Source organism: Dipodomys merriami, unplaced genomic scaffold (assembly GCF_024711535.1).
Source record: "Dipodomys merriami isolate MVZ:Mamm:240054 unplaced genomic scaffold, mDipMer1.0.p SCAF_3, whole genome shotgun sequence".
Lineage (NCBI taxonomy): Eukaryota > Metazoa > Chordata > Mammalia > Rodentia > Heteromyidae > Dipodomys > Dipodomys merriami.
The window spans coordinates 40184336-40201288 of record NW_027204492.1 but is presented as its reverse complement, the minus strand read 5'-3'; the positions used below and the strand labels follow the sequence as shown (position 1 = coordinate 40201288).

General features: G+C 35.6%; 1 protein-coding gene across 1 annotated transcript in view; it reads left to right on the top strand.

Annotated features, from left to right (window-relative positions):
- Window positions 1-16953, top strand: part of Il1rapl2 (interleukin 1 receptor accessory protein like 2) — a 1139514-nt gene that overhangs the window by 878029 nt on the left and 244532 nt on the right. Inside the window, exon 6 of the mRNA XM_070038998.1 lies at window positions 10735-10809. Within this exon, the coding sequence (XP_069895099.1) occupies window positions 10735-10809 (75 nt within the window). The remainder of the gene's footprint in view (window positions 1-10734; window positions 10810-16953) is intronic.

The window sequence follows — 16953 nt, the reverse complement described above, 5'->3', positions numbered from 1 at the left end:
TTTCCTCAAGCAATTATTAGCCAATCAAATAAAATACAAAGTGCTCCAAAGAGTAATAGTGCTTTTAATGTGTTCTGAGCATAGCAATTCCTGGACTCATTCTATGTTCATGAAAACTGTGTTCATGATACTTTCAAGCTAGTCAATGACAAGTTATGATTATAGGAAGCTGGATTCTTGGATTTCCCTAAGTCTAATTTGCTTAGTAAGTAACTCTTTGTGGTCTTTCCATGTGAAAGTTTTTCCCCTTTTCTTTCCCATGATCCACACTTCCTTCAGAATGTCAGGCAATCTTTGGATACTTACAGAACTGTACACTTTGGTTCACAACCACTGGGTTGTTATAGTCGCTTTTTGGCATTACTTTGTGAATTTAGTCCAGTGAAAAGTTGTGACCAATTGACAAAATCTGATGACTGTTTCCAAACTTGGGAAATATTTGGTATAAAACAAAATCTTTGTTTAATCAATGCAACATATTGCCTAGAGAGTGGATATGTGTGGTCAAGGCCACTTATCTGCACAACTTCAGTACATCTTATTAATACTATGTGACTCAAGGAATGCATTGACATAAAAAGTAATGTAATATTCCTCTGAAGCTGGGTAAAGAGGAACTATGGCCTGATACTTCTGATCATCTAGCATTCATTTTTCTTTCCAGCATAAATCAAAAATTTTTTAGTATTATAGTTCTCATCTGGAGCTGATTTTGATCACCTGTATTCTGATTGTCACAACTAAGGGAGGATGTTACTGACATCTAGGTGGGTAGAGGCTGTGAATGCTACTAAGCATCCAACAATCTACAAGGGAACCATTGTGATTTGATCTCATACAAAAGAGTTATCTGGTAGTCAATAAGTCAATATTCATAATGCTTAAGTTGATAAACCTAGAGATAAAAGCAGATACATACATGTATTAAAACAAGATCATTTAAAATACCCACAAAAGCAGTTTAATCTAAAAATTAGGTGAAGATGAAATCATTGTGTTCTTTTACTTCGACATCTAGATCTGGCCTGCTTTCTTCTTTGTTTCCAAATATAATTCCCCAGATTTCTTGATCATCTTCAGATCTCTTGCTAATAAATTCTTTTTTGCTTTAATTAGCAAAAGGGTTTTTTTTTTGTTCCTTGCAATCCAAGAACCTTATCATAAGTACTCATTTGTGTGTATGAGTGTGTGTGTGAGTGTGTGTCTGTGTGTGTGTGTGTGTGTGTGTGTGTGTCTGTTAGTCCTGGGGTTTGAATTCTGAGCTGGGCGCTGTCCCTGAGCTTTTGTGCTCAACACTAGCACTATATTACTTTGAGCCACAGCTTCATTTCCAGGTTTCTGGTGGTTGATTGGAGATAAGATTTTCATGGACTATACTGTTTGAGCTGGCTTTGAACCATGATCCTTAAATCTCAGCCCCCTGAGTAGGATCACAAACATGAGCCACTACCACCTGGCTCAGAAGCACACTTTTTTTTAATAGAAAGACTTTGAACCAGAGAAAAGTTCATTTGGGGAATTTGTATTACTTCCTAATGTCAAAAATTATTTTTCATTTGCTGAGTTGTATATGGCATGACACTTGTGTTCTAGGAGTTTAAAAATCTTTAGCATAAAAAACACATACCCATTAAAGAGAGGATGCATTCCTACTCAAAGTAGTGCGTGTTATGAATCAACTGATTGATTCCAAGGACTCCAAAGTGCTTTAGAATTTCAAAAATAAAATGATTATCATGGTTATTAGAGTAAACTTTTCTGAGGACAGACAGATCTTTCCAAATGAAGAGATTTGTCAGAAGAAATCAGACAAGTCAGTTCAAATGGCTGCTTTATTTTCCAAAAATCCATTTGACTTTAGACAAGTTTGTAAAATGTAACACTAAGAGGATGGGAAGGTAGCTCAGTGGTATTGTGCTTTCCTTGCATTCATGAGGCTCTGGGTTCGACTCCTCAGCATCACATAAGCAGAAAAAGCAGGAAGTGGCACTGTGGCTCAAGTTGTAGAGTACTAGCCTTGAGCTGAAGAGCTGAGGGACAGCGCCCAGGCCTAGAGTTCAGGCCCCATGACTGACAAAATAAACATAACACTAGAGCAATGAATACTAACACCGGAGACTTAATATATGCTGGCTATGCTGACTATTACCATTTGTTTCCAAATTGGAAAGAGAGTTAAAACAAAGATGCAGAGTTGGAAATTAATGTAGTATATTAATGTCTGTCTGGCACTGAGAAAATAAAAGATGTCAAGAAATATCTCGAGATGACACTCTGGTTGCTTTTATGTTCCTAGGTGACAAGTTCAGATTATTATCATCGAGTAAATGTCAGAGACATTGGTAGGTTTGAGTGGTTGAAAGTCATGATGACAGTAGTGACTTTGATATGTGATTTCAGGCACTATCGTGTTGAACAGATAGAGTCCATTTCATTGGTTTTAGCATACAAATTCCAAAATGCCTTCTTTCCTAGAAATTCATGAGTTGCTGGTTTTCCCTCCCTTCCACTTAGACTTTCTAGAAATCTGATTAAGTAAGACAAATTTAAAAAAATTAACAATAAACCGGGCACCGGTGGCTCATGCCTGTAATCCTAGCTACTCAGGTGAGATCTGAGGATTGAGGTTCAAAGCCAGCCCAGGCAGGAAAGTCCATGAGACTCTTATCTCCAATAAACTACTAGAAAAAAACAGAAGTGGAGCTGTGGCTCAAGCGGTAGAGCACTCGCCTTGAGCTGAAGAGTGCAGGGACAGCACCCAGGCCCAGAGTTCAAGCCCCACGACCAACCAAAAAAAAAATTGTGCTGAGTATATAACATTTGGGAAGTATAGTCCACAGATTTATTCAATCCAGCAAATAATTCTCTTTAGTTCTTACATTAACTTCATGGAAACTGACAAATCATTTCAGTCAAATCAATTGATTTGGTTTTATATGTAGACACAAAGCTTTTCCTACAATAGAGGAAAGAGTTAATTTGTTCATTTCACTCAAAAATTTAATGTCAAACATGATATCTAGTTTTAGGAGGAAGCAGGTGGTAACTATAGTAGCTTCACTTGCACATTAATACTAGTGACTTGGTATACTCAGTAGGACCATTATATATAAAGGATAACTAACCACAAGCAGCCACAGAAGGAAATATAGGAGAAGGATTATAGACTGAAATGTTAGTACCACACTGCATCCTTTGTTCTCATTCTTTCAATCAAAACATGAAGCCAAAGCAGAAAATTCAAGAATAGCTCTGACCAAAGTTATTCCTTTTTAAGGTCTAGGATAGATTTTTCTAATAAAATTGTAAATCCTGGTCTGTTTTTCAGGAAGGTTATATTGATAGTTCTTCCCTTTCTTTTCCCACAGTAACTGCAAGGTCAGATGATAATTTTTTTCTATAAAACTAATAAGAAATGAGCTTGTCTGCCCATGACAGCATGTGGTCTAGCTAATCTGCAAATGTTCTAATTACATGGCGTGCTGATAGACTTGTCTCTGCACTGGTGGTCAAGATCCAGGCAAACTGCTGTAATTGGTGCTTTATCAACAGAAATGTTCTGCATTTGTTGATAATTCCTAGTTCTAAACATAATATTGTAATTTAATGAGGCTCCCCACCCATACATCCCATTTTGATGTGATGACACAAGTACAAGTTCATCCCCTTCCATTCATGGGTTTAGGGGAAAAGAGTGTATGTGTCCTAAAACGATCATGCTTCAGCTGGCTGTTTACCAAGAAACAACTCACAGTGGCCTAGGAACCGTCCTTTAGTTAATCTAACTGTAGTCAAAAAGATTATAATCATTGATTCAGTACTCAGCTATTTTACCTGTCTGCTGTCTACATATTGTCTCCTATCTATCCTGCTAATAGGGTCTTTTGGTCACAAGGGGGCACCAAATATGATATAAGCTGAATTTAGCTTCATCATCTGTCCATTATTTCTGTATATGAAATGTTACTTCCAATTAGTTTCCACTACCTTATCTCAATTAATTTGTTGTGGAAAATAAGATTCATTTTCAGCAAGCTTCATATTTATAGTGCACATACATACATACACAACAATAATTTTACAAAGAAACCAAAATGACTTTTTTAAATTGAAAATATAAAATGGCTGCTGCATTTAATTTAATTTTGGTTATAACTATACTTTGAATATACAGTATATTGTACATATCTAGTATATGTATAGTTTAAATTGAATATATTCAAAGTCCTGCTGCCTACCCATACTGCCTTTCTCTCAATCTGCATCATTCCCCAGCCACCAGTTCCTCTCAGAGGAAACCACTGTGATCAATCACATGCATATCAATCCAGAAACCTGCTATATTTATACAATTTATGTGAACATGTATATTATATGTTTTTTACATTGAGAATCACATGTTATACTCAAAACTGTTTTGGTGGGATTGAGGACTGAACTGAGGGCCTCATGTTTGCTAAGCAGGCACTCTACCACTTGAGCTTTACCTCTAACATAATGTTGAATGGCTTGTTTTTGAGGAGGATCTTGCTTTCTTCCCTAGTAGGCATGAAGTGTGGTCCTCATACTTGTGCTTCCCCATGTTGTTCAAAATAACAGGTTCATGGTATTGTCTTTAGCCACTGTTCGAAAAAACAATCACATAAACTTTTGTGGATGCCCGGCTGGGCTTAAAACATGACCTCCTTACCTATGCCTCGAAAGTAACTAACTAGAGTTACAGACTTGAGCTGCTAGAACAGACTGAAATCTTTTACTTTTTTTCTAAACAGTACATCTTCATAGAGTTTACTGAAGTATTGCATCCTTTTAAACAACCATATCCTAATATACTATTTTCTGAAATTACTACCATGTTATTTCACCATTAATTTTTTTTATTTTTTATTGTAAAGATACTATACAGAGGGTTACAGTTACATGAGCAAGGTAATGAGTACACTTCTTATTGAGCATTGTTACCCCCTCCATTGTTTTCCCCCTACCATCCCTTCCCTCCCTACCTTCCCCGAGGTTCTTTATTTTTTTAATTGTGGTTAAGTGATTACATAATTTCCCAAATTTCACAGTATTGTGGAATAATGATGCTCATTTAAAGTCACAAGTTCATTCTGACTTTCCTGAAGTAAATTGTCTATCACAGTCTATAACATATAACGGTGTACACATATACACCATACATGTGATCAGCAGCATAGGGATATTTAGTAGTGGTTCGACCAGATGAGTGGGAGTTCTTTGTTTCTTAAGTCCTATTAGTTTTGTCATATCACCTAACATTTTGGATTTAGCATCCACTTATCAGGGAGACAATGTACCATTTGTCTCTTTGCTCTTGGCTTACCTCGCTCAACATGATTCCTTCTAGCTCCATCCATTTCCCTGCAAATGCCATTATTTTGTCATTCTAATGGCTGCATAATATTCCGTTGTGTATAGATACCATAATTTTTGGATCCATTCATCTGTGGTGGGGCATCTGGGTTGTTTCCATATCCTAGCTATAAACATGGAGGTGCACGTGTCCTTATATATTGGTTCCTGTTGTTCAGGGTAGATGCCTAGAAGTGGTATGACTGGGTCGTAAGGGAGAAAAATCTTTAGCTTTCTAAGGACCCTCCAGACTGCTTTCCAAAATGGTTTTGTAAGTGTACATTCCCACCAGCATCTCCACATCCCTTCCAGTATTTGTCGTTGGCTGATTTGTGGATGTGGGACATTCTGACTAGGGTAAGGTGGTATCTCAGGGTTGTCTTTATTTGCATTTCCTTCACCACCAGGGATGATGAACATTTCCTCATGTGTTTCTTTGCCATTTTTATTTCTTCATCTGAGAAATCCCTCTTTAGTTCCTTTGCCCATTTAGTAATTGGTTTGTTAGGTTTGGGAGGGATTAGTTTCTTGAGTTCCCTGTATATACTGGATGTTAACCCCATGTCTGATATATTGCTGGTAAATATTTTTTTCCCAATTAGTTGGTTGTCTTTCTAGCTTGGTTGCGATAGATTTAACTGTGCAGAAGCTTTTTATTTTAAGGTTGTCCCATTTGTCGAGTCTCTCTCCAATTTGTTGTGACCTGGGACTTTGTTCAGGAAGTTCCTTCCTGTGCCTATTAGTTCAAGTGTCTCTCCTACTCTGTCCTGCAGTAGTTTCAGAGATTGAGGTTTAATGCCAAGGTCGTTAATCCATTTTGAGTTGATGTTGGTGCATGGTAATAGGCTGGGGTCCACTTTTAGTTTTCTGCATGTGGCCGCCCAGTTTTCCCAGCACCAGTGATTGAAGAGGCTGTGTTTCTTCCATTGTATGTCTTTGGCTCCTTTGTCAAAAATCAGCTGGCTGTAGGCCTGTGGATTTATTTCTGGATCTTCTATTCTGTTCCATTGGTCTTCAGGTCTGTTTTTGTGCCAGTACCATGCTGTCTTTGTTATTATAGCTCTGTAGTAGAGTTTGAAGTTCGGCGTGGATGTCCCTCCCATGTTGTCTTTATTCCCTATAATTGTTTTGGCTATTCTAGGTCTTTTGTTGTTCCATATGAATTTTTGGACTGTTTTTCTATATTTCAGTGATGTACATCATTGGGATTTTAATAGGGATTGCATTGAATTTATATATTAATTTTGGAAGTATTACCATCTTTACTATATTAAGTCAGCCTATCCAGGAGCATGGGAGGTCTTTCCATTTCCTAGTGTCTTCTGCAATTTCTTTCTTTAACTTTTTATAGTTTTCATTAAATAGTTCTTTTACATCTTTGGTTAGGTTAATTCCTAAATATTTTATTTGTTGGGAGGTTATTGTGAATGGGGTTGTTCCCTTTATTTCCCTCTCTTCTTGTACATTGTCAGTGTACAGGAAGGCAACTGATTTTTGTGGGTTTAGTTTGTATCCTGCTACTTTGCCGAAGTGATTTATGATTTCTAAGAGTTTGGGGATGGAGTTTTTGGGATCGTGAAGATATAGTATCATGTCATTTGCAAAAAGAGATAGTTTAACTTCTTCTTTCCCTATGAGGATCCCTTTAATGTCTTTTTCTTGCCTTATTGCCCTGGCTAAGGGTTCCAGGACTATATTGAAGAGGAGTGGAGACAGTGGGCATCCTTGCCTTGTTCCTGATTTTAGGAGAATTGGTTGTAGCTTTTCCCAATTAAGTATAATATTGGCTATTGGTCTGTCATAAATGGCTTTTATTCTGTTTAGAAATGTTCCTTCTATTCCTATTTTCTCCAGAGCTTTTAGCATGAATGAATGTTGAATTTTATCAAAGGCCTTTTCTGCATCTGTGGCGATAATCATGTGATTCTTGACCTTGGCTCTGTTGATGTGTTGGATTACATTTATTGACTTTCGTATGTTAAACCATCCCTGCATCTCTGGGATGAAGCCTACCTGGTCGATTTTTTTATGTGTTTCTGGATTCTGTTATCTAGAATCTTGTTAAGGATCTTTGCATCTGTGTTCATCAAGGAAATTGGCCTGTAATTCTCCTTTTTGGTTGGGTCTTTGCCTGGTTTGGTGATGAGTGTGATGTTGGCTTTGTAGAATGAGTTTGGGATAGCTCCCTCCTTCTCTGTTTCTCTGAAGAGCTTGAGGAGTATGGGTATTAGTTCTTCTTTAAAGGTCTTATAGAATTCTGCTGTGAATCCATCTGGTCCTGGGCTTTTTTTTGTTGGAAGACTTTTGATAGCTTCCTGTATCTCGTTGTAGAATATTGGCTTATTTAATTGGTTTACTTCTTCTTTGCTCAGTTTGGGCAACTTGTATTTCTCTAGAAATGCATCCATTTCTGCCAGGTTTTCTTCCTTTAGAGAGTATAACTTTTGTAAGTAGTCCGTTAGAATTGTTTGGATATCTTGGGTACGTGTTGTGATTTTTCCCGTGCCATCCCTAATCCTGTTAATATAGGTTTCCTCTCTTCTTTTTTTAATTAATCTTGCCAATGGGCCATCAATTTTGTTTATTTTTTCAAAGAACCAGCTTTTTGTTTGGTTAATTTTGGCTATAATTTTCTGATTTTCTAATTGGTTAATCTCTGCTCTTAATTTGGTTATCTGGCTTCGTCTAGTAACTTTAGGTTCCATTTTTTCTTGTTTTTCTAGCTGTTTTAATTGCAACATGAGATTATTTACTTGGTCTGTCTCCATTCTCTTGATGTGGGCACTGAGGGCAATAAATTTGCCCCACAGGACTGCTTTTGCTGTGTCCCACAGGTTTCTTTGTGAGGTGTTTTCATTTTCATTGAGTTGTAGGAAATGTTTTATTTCTTCTCTGATCTCTTCTGTTACCCAGGCATTGCTAAGGAGAGTGCTGTTCGATTTCCATGTATTAGAGAAATTTCTCGGCATGCTTTGTTATTGAGAACTAGCTTGATTCCACTGTGGTCAGATAGGATACAGGGGATTATGTCGATCCCTTTGTATTTGCTTAATTGGTCTATTTTGGAGAAAGTTCCATGAACTGCTGAGAAGAATGTGTACTGTGTTGTTTTAGGGTGAAATACTCGGTAGATGTCAGTTAATTCCACTTGAAGTATGGCCTCACTTAATTCAGTAGCTTCTTTGCCAGTCCTCTGGTTGGTAGCACTGTCCTTTGGTGAGAGTGGTGTGTTAAAGTCTCCTAGTATTATCGTATTGGGATCTATTTTATTCTGTAAGTTTGAGAGCATTTGTTTAACATATCTGAGTGCACTAATATTTGAGGCATATAAGTTGATGATTCACCATTAATTTTTTAAACGAAGACTAGATATTTCACTTGTAACTCTATCAAATTATATGCCCAAATAAGCTTAGTTTAAAAACTGATGTTAAGTTCTGTAAGGACAATAAATGTTGTAAGTTATGAATAAGGCTTTTTCTGAAAATATGAGAATGATTAGTTTGCTAAAATGTTCCTAGTTCAGACAATTCAAGAAAAAGCTAATGTTATAGAAATATCTTTTCTCAGTATATTTTGTAAAATTTGTATCAACCACCATTTTTAGATGCTCACCAAATTTGTATACATCCCTAATTTTATCTGTGCTGTGGTTAACTCATTTTACTTTCTCTTTAAATATTCGTGTGAATATTTCCCCAATCAATATTTTTTCATGATTGTCTTTTATAGTCCAACCCTATATAAATGAATATAAAGATGCATAAAATTAGTGAAAATCCACATAGATAGTTGAAACAAGTTTTAAAGATATGCATAATTAAAAGAAATCCAGTGTGTCTAAAAGAGATAGATAGGATTACCACTATGACAACAATACATATGGTCTTAGATAATGTCAAGTTCTGTCATTTTTTCCAGGTACCTATATAGATTTATGCTCTCATTTTTTTTCATTTTCCAAGACTCTAACTTGTTTTCACTCAGTGCCCTGACCCTACTGCCCTTCGACTTCTAACACAACCTTGTAGCTTTAAGGAAGCTACTTTTGCCCAGCTCACACCTGTAATCCTTAGGAGGATGAGGGCTGAGATCTGAGGATCATGGTTCAAAGCCAACTGGCAGGAAAGTCCATGAGACTCATCTCCAATAAACCACCAGAAAACCAAAAGTGGCACTGTGGCCTAAGTGGTAGAGTACTAGCCTTGAACAGGGACAGCTTCCAGGCCCAGAGTTCAAGCCACATGACCCACAAATAAAAAAAGAAAGCTACTTTTGTTCTTTTCCAGGTCATTAGGTCTAACAAGCCAATAATCACTAGATAATACTACATTTGAACCATTGTTCTGAATCAATGATATTCTAGCCTATCACATCATGCCCAAATCCCTCTGCATATAACTCATAATTCTCTAGAATTTAGCCCAATCCTATGTATCTAGTTTTATTTCCAGTTCATGACACTCCTAGTATGAACAACTGGTTCTCAATCTTACCAACCAACCTCTTACCACCACAACATTCTTCTCTAAGCCACATTATGCTTACTATTTTTGTACTTTGGTCTGTGTTGTTAAATGTTCCTGGATTTCTTCATCCTTCTAAATCTTTTCTGCCTTTTAGGTTCACCTGGCATCTACTTCCTTCATACAACTCTCCCCAATCCTGCCAGCAATACTGACCTCTCTTTTCTCCAGGCTTTACTACAAGTATATAAAAGCTTGAAGCTAAACTGTTGTAATTTTTCATTATATTATACTTTATATTTTAATTTTTCTTTATTTTATTGGTGTGCTTGTCCAGTGTTAATAATCCTAGATTGTCAATTAAGGGTAAGGAAAATCAATTCCTTCTGTCAAGATCATAGCATAGGACTTGGTACATAGATACTTACATAGTATTTGTGATCAGTTACTAGTGAAGCTACCAGTGCTTTCTTACATTTCTTAGCTTGCAGATTGAGAATGGAGGATGATGATTTATAGTCTTTCAAAGTTCATACCACCAGAAATCTCCATTGGGGTTATAGTTCACTGAGAATATTTATTTAGTATTCCTCTGAGTGTTCTTTTAAAAAATATGTATTTCTTTATACACTTAAGCTTATAACCATTCAAAACAGCCCATTTGTTTGATCTTGTTAGAAAATGTAACTGTAACTATTTATGGTGAATCAATGGTGCTGTAAATGTACTAGGAAATAGATATTGTATGGATAGAGGAACAACCTAAGCAAGAACACTGTCTAATAAATGTTTACATGCCATCAAGTCTCCAAACATTAAATATCATACACGATAGAATCTTTCTTGCCCTGTAATTTACTCAATTTTTTCCATTACTTTCATTTTTCTCTTTTAGCTTTACTCACAGACAAGCCTCCCAAGCCATTGTTCCCCATGGAGAATCAGCCAAGTGTTATAGATGTCCAGCTGGGTAAGTCCCCTTCTGGGAATAATAGATCTTAAACGTGCTCTCTGTTAACAGATGGGGAAAATTGCATGAACCAAGAAAGGTTTATTGCCACTGTTCTTACATGCAAATCAATTTGCATTCTGCTCATTTATAACCCTGGAGTTCAGTGCAATAGCAATTTAAGGAAATGAGTTTGTATTGCATCAGGAATGGCAATATTAATTTGTTACACTGGGTATTAAATGTGCTGTATGACAGAGCTTTTTAACTCAGTGATCGATAGATTTGTGCTGTCTTCCACTGGTGATTGGTACAAAAAACTTTTTGTACATGTCAGCAAAAAAAAATTTATTTGGAAGCATTAACTCCTGGTGACTGAGCACTTCCCAAAATAAAAGACAGTCCTCAGTGCAGCCTTTATCATAATTTGATAATATTATTTCCAATGACACAATTCAGTGCTATTTAAAACTTGTTTTTAGGTTGGGATTTTGAATATTTATGAGTGATCTGATGTCAGAAAAAGGAACAAGTAGATTTATTAGTGTCACTGTGTTTGCGCACACTCAAATAAGAACACAATGCGTTGAGCTGTATTGTTGAGTCCCTACCAAGTACTGTAAACTTGAGAGGATTCCTAGGTTTTTTTCAAATCATGGTCTTTAATATGAGCCATGTCCTTGAACATGTCTGAACTTTCAGGTATCCTGGGTTTTATCCTAGTAATTTGAATTAATTCTAAACAGAAGGACCATGACATAACAGGATATGTGTTAAGGGATGTCTTAGGCTAACATTTGCTATATGATACTTTAAATTTGTAACAATAGTAGCATCCAGCATTTATATATAGCAAGGAGGATAAATTGACCCCATTATTTTGCGCATTCGGAAGTTTATGACCCAGCTTTTGATTTTTTCTAACCCAACATAGATGGTTAGAGATTTACTTTTGTCTTGAAAATAGGAGAGAATAAATGATATTTCTAAGAGCTTGTCCCTTCCTCTAAGAAGAAATATAGCACTGTGTAAAAGTGCAAACTCAATATATGAGTACTGAAGTATATTAAAACAAAAGAAGCAAAGTAATAAACATATAGTCAAGTAGAGACTAAGGAAGCAATGATTATTCTGTAACTAATGTTGAAGTGTTATGATTCTCTCCATAGTCTCTGCATTATTTTGTAATGGCTACGCTTTTTAAAGCCACAATACAGATGTACTAACCTCAATAATATAGATTATTTACCAATAACGTTTGTGAATATTTCTCCATCTCAAACTGAGATTAAAAATATTTGCAGGGCTCTCTGTAGTTTTCCAGGCATTAAATGAACCATTTGTTGATCCATTTGAATTACTTTATATTGGAGATTCCAATGGATAAATTATTGTCAGAAGAACAATTATATATTAAGGTGAGAAAAAATCATAAATATTCCACAGAAACTGTAAATGAATTTATGTTTGTGGTGTCTGCAGGAATATTTTTACTTTCTCCTCTACCATTAGGCATACTTATATTTCAACAGAAAAAATCTGGGAATTACTGCTCCCGACAAAGAGTAGGATTTATATAGTGGATATATTTCATCTACTTTGACTGGTGCAATCCTGTATATGCCATTCAGGGCATCTGTAGTATTCTAACATAGGTAATTGTACCAAAAGAACAAACCAACACTTTCAGCCTAGAAAATCATCAAAATAATTTGCTCCTAATGTATATTAGGTGTAAGGTTGAGCTTTTCTGTCTTTAATTTTGTAAAAGAACTGAGAAGGAACTTTGCTGACAGAAAAATGGAGATTTGCTCGTTTCATGCTCAAGTTTCAGAAACAATACAAACAAAATCAGATCTTTGACATTTCAAGGACTATGCAACTAGTTCATTCTGATTCTAACCTTTCCTCAGATTTATTTGGCACCATTACTTTACAAGGAGAAATTTGTTATAAATTGGTCTTATACCTCAGTAAAGGCAGCATTCGGAACACTTAGTGGAAGACCTGCAGCTGTAATGATGACATTTTTTAAACACTAGATGTTAAAGAAATTGATCTAGATGACTGCAGCTCACATCTTTAATTCTACATATTCAGGAGGATCATGATTTGAAGCTAGCCTAGGCAGAAAAATCTGTGAGACTCTTATTTTCAATTAAGCAGCTAAAAGTTAGAAATGCAGCTGTCACTCAAGTGTTATAGCACTAGCCTTGAGCACAAAAGCATAGGGACAACACCCAGGCACAGAGAGAGAGGGGGAGAGTGGGGGAGAGAGAGGGGGAAGGAAGAGAGGGAGAGGAGAGAGAGAAGTCTGGAAATTTCAGAACTCAGTAAGGTAATAACTTATTGAAATAATTTTTTTTCAGTATCTAAAGTTTATCAAGTACATTGAGCTTTAGACATCCTCAAAGTAGAATTGACATTGGAACTACAAAAATACAGCAGTATAATCCAAATGATGTGTAATACACATTACCGCATTTGGGTTTCTCAAGTCTAATAACTTAAAATTTGAAGCAATATTGTGGTAAAGTTGGCCATAGATCTTTCTGTGAACCTTAACATATTTTCATCCCTCTCCACTTGAGTCTGGGTTGGTCTTAAGGATAGGTTTGAGCAATACATTTACAGAATAATAAATTCTGAGATACTATAATCTGGGTAAAGAGATTTGAAACTTCTCAGTTGCTTTGTGTGCTCTGAAATTACTACCTGATGTTCAAGTGATATGGAGAAATCCTAGCCTAAAAGATGAGACATCATTTGGATAACATCGTCAGACAAAAAAGCACTAAGGTATCTAGGCATGTGAGTAAAGAAGCTATCTTGAAAATATGTGTACCAGCTGTCTTTGGTTATGCTGTATAGATTGATGACAAATCACAGAGATTAATTCTTCTCAAAAGATCTGCTATAAAAATGATGTGTAAAATGAATTTAAAATAAGGAATAGTTTATTGGGCAAAATGAGAAATTATCTGAAAAATATGAAATACTCAATTCAAGGTGACTTTAGAAAATAAGGATTTAAAAATTGTTTGTGTGTTCATTTGAGAATGATACTCTGCTATTCTTGGTATTTCTAAAGGCAATACAATAAATGAAAATTTCCCATAGAAATAAATACTTTTAGTACAGGAGTTGGCATAGGTATAGATTTTTTGTTGTGACTCTAGAGGAAAATAAACATCTTCAGTTTCTCTCTTGTATAGTGTAATCCAATAGTCATCTGTGAGGCTGTAGTAATTTGCATACAATTTTGCTGACATAGTGATGACAGTTTGCTTGTTGCTAAATAGTGTTCGCATTGTAATGCTGAAAGAAGATTAATTTATTAATGAAATGACCATATATTTCAGGATGATAAACACATTCTTAACAAAATAGTCTGAAAACTTTTTCTTACGTAGCAAGCTTCTGAAACTAACTTGTCTATTTTAATGTACAATCTATACAGAAAAAAATATTTTTTGTTTCTTTTGTATGTTCTTCCCCCATGGTATATCCCTTGTTGTCACTGTATTTGATTCTGGTGCCCTGCATGTTGTATATACATTTTTCTAATTTGGGGAAATAACAAAATTCTGAAACATGGATACAGGTTGATCCATTGTAACAATGAGACATACAAGACACTGTTGAAAATGAACTTTACAACTTCAGGGGCAGGGAGGGAAGAGTTGAGGAGGTGAGGAGAGAAGGGATATTAGGGGAAAAGCAAAGGAGGGGGTACCAATGCTTAATAGGAAATGGACTCATTACCTTACTCATGTAACTGTAACCCCTCTGTACAGTATTTTTACAATAAAAGGGGGGAAAAGCACATGTTATAGTTATATGAGTAAGGTAATGAGTCCATTTCCTATTGAGCAGTGGTAAACCCTCCTAGTATATGTCTGAGACAAGCAGAAAGGCTGAGATAAGTTGATTTTAGGTGAAATGAACCTGAAGATAAGGACTCAAATGGTCTTTCTTTCTTGCTATTGTTTCTAACATATTTATAAGATGATTTCTTTGTTGCTTTGTATGTCCTTCCCTCATGCTATAACCTCTGTTTTCACTGTATTTGATGTTGGTATAATTTGAGGAGGGGAAGGAAAAACAAGTTGTTTAAATAAGGATACAGGTTGACCCATTGCAACAATGAGACGTACAAGACATTATGTCAAAAAATGAACTTTACAACTTTAGCCGGGGGGGGGGGGGGTAGATGGGCAGGGATGGTAAGGGGAAACAAAGGAGGAGGCAACAATGCTTGATAAGAAATGTACTCATTACCTTGCTCATGTAATTGTAACCGCTCTCTATGGTATTTTCACAATAAAAAAAAACTTAATAACAAAAAAAACTTTCAAAAAAACCCTTCAATTTTGACCTGTTATCTCCTGTTTCTTTTTCCAAAGGTAAGTTTAGCTTTAAATTTGAGATATAAACCTTTACTGTCTTTGTGCTAATTCTCTTCTCATAAGTTGGAGAGGAATGATTTAATACTTTTGTAGAAAAATAACACTAAAATAACATATTGTATCTTTCATACCAAAAGTATTAAAACACCATGAGGATGTGGCCTACTTGATATATATCAGTGCTAGGAAGATCTTTACTTCATGTACATCTATTTAAAATGGGATTGGAATGCACTATAAACTTTAACACACTTCAAGAATCTTGGGAAACATCAATGAACAAATTCGGATGCAAAGAGTTGAGAACAACCATTTCATTTAAATTAAGGATGAATCTGGAAATAGACTATTCTCACTGATGATAATTTTCGTCGTGAAAGCACCCCAAGACTTCAAATAGGCCAGTAACTCATGAAGAAAATAAATATAAATACAATTTACTTTCTCTTTCTCCATCAAAAAGTCAAAAAGAAGGTCTAGGGGGTCTTAGGCATATCAGAAAAATTTGCACCCATAGAGTGATCCAACCTAATTGAATTACATCAGATCTTTCAGAAAGTCAACAGTTCATCTCTAGATGAGTTTATTCTGGCAATGAAAGATTCTTTGTCTTTTTTATTCTCATTCAGAATTTATTTTATTTTTATGGGCTGTTGAAATTCATCTTTCATGACTACATTATGTGCTTCTGGCTCAAACTGTCTCTGTGTGCATAGGTAGTGTTAATCATCAGATATCCATTTCTTCAGCATATAAGTTTTTACTAAAAACTGTAGTAGATCCCCTAAGAGACACTGGAAAGGACTACAAGAGAATAGGGCAGGAATAGAAAGAAAATAATTTAAATAAAACTCACTGAAAGCTGTTGAATAGTAGGCATAGTAAGGATGGGGAAAGTGACAGTAAATGAGGGAGGGGTCCATTTTATTTAAATACTCTATTTATATATGTAACATAGCATAAGAAAACTCCTTTGATCAATTAGCAAGCACTAAAAGCAATGAATTACAAGACTGTAAATAAGTCCTATATTAGGCATAAATACTAATGGGAAGAGGGAGAGTGAACAGAGGGTGAAGGAGGGTAAATATGGTCAAAACACTATATATGTGTGTGAAAAAGGAACAGTGAAACTTGCTGAGATTGGCTAGGAAAGGGGATGATGAGAAAGAGTGATGGAGAAGGTGATCAGATCAAAGTACATTGAATGCATATATGGACAAGTCAAAATAAACACTCCCTGTACAACTAATTAATCCTAATAGAAATGTAAAATTTAAACTATGAATACACCACTGTGTTTAAAAAACATCCATTCAACATAAATGCTATGGTCTATTTGAAAAATCTCTACTGGATGAACATTTATCGAGTACTTACTAAGTGCCAAACAGTGTGTTAAAATTACAGAAATAGAGAGGTGAATAGAATAAGATTTGAATCTTTTCCTTAAGAGACTTTCAGTTTAGTAGGGAAGACAAGTGTGCTAGTAGACTATGATAGCTGCCATCACAGAGATGAGCAAAGAGAGTGAATTTTCTTCTACCAACACCACATATTTTAAAGGTAGTATGCTCTCAGTTCACTCAGTAACATTGACGTAGCCCTGCTTCTTTAACCCCAATACTAAATTTATTTGACTGTAATTAAAATTGCCAATGATAAATCCTTTTGAAATCATAAATTGTTCACTAACTACTTCAATATGGCAAATATTGTAAGAGTAAACATCTAATACCTTTAAGCCAATTCAATT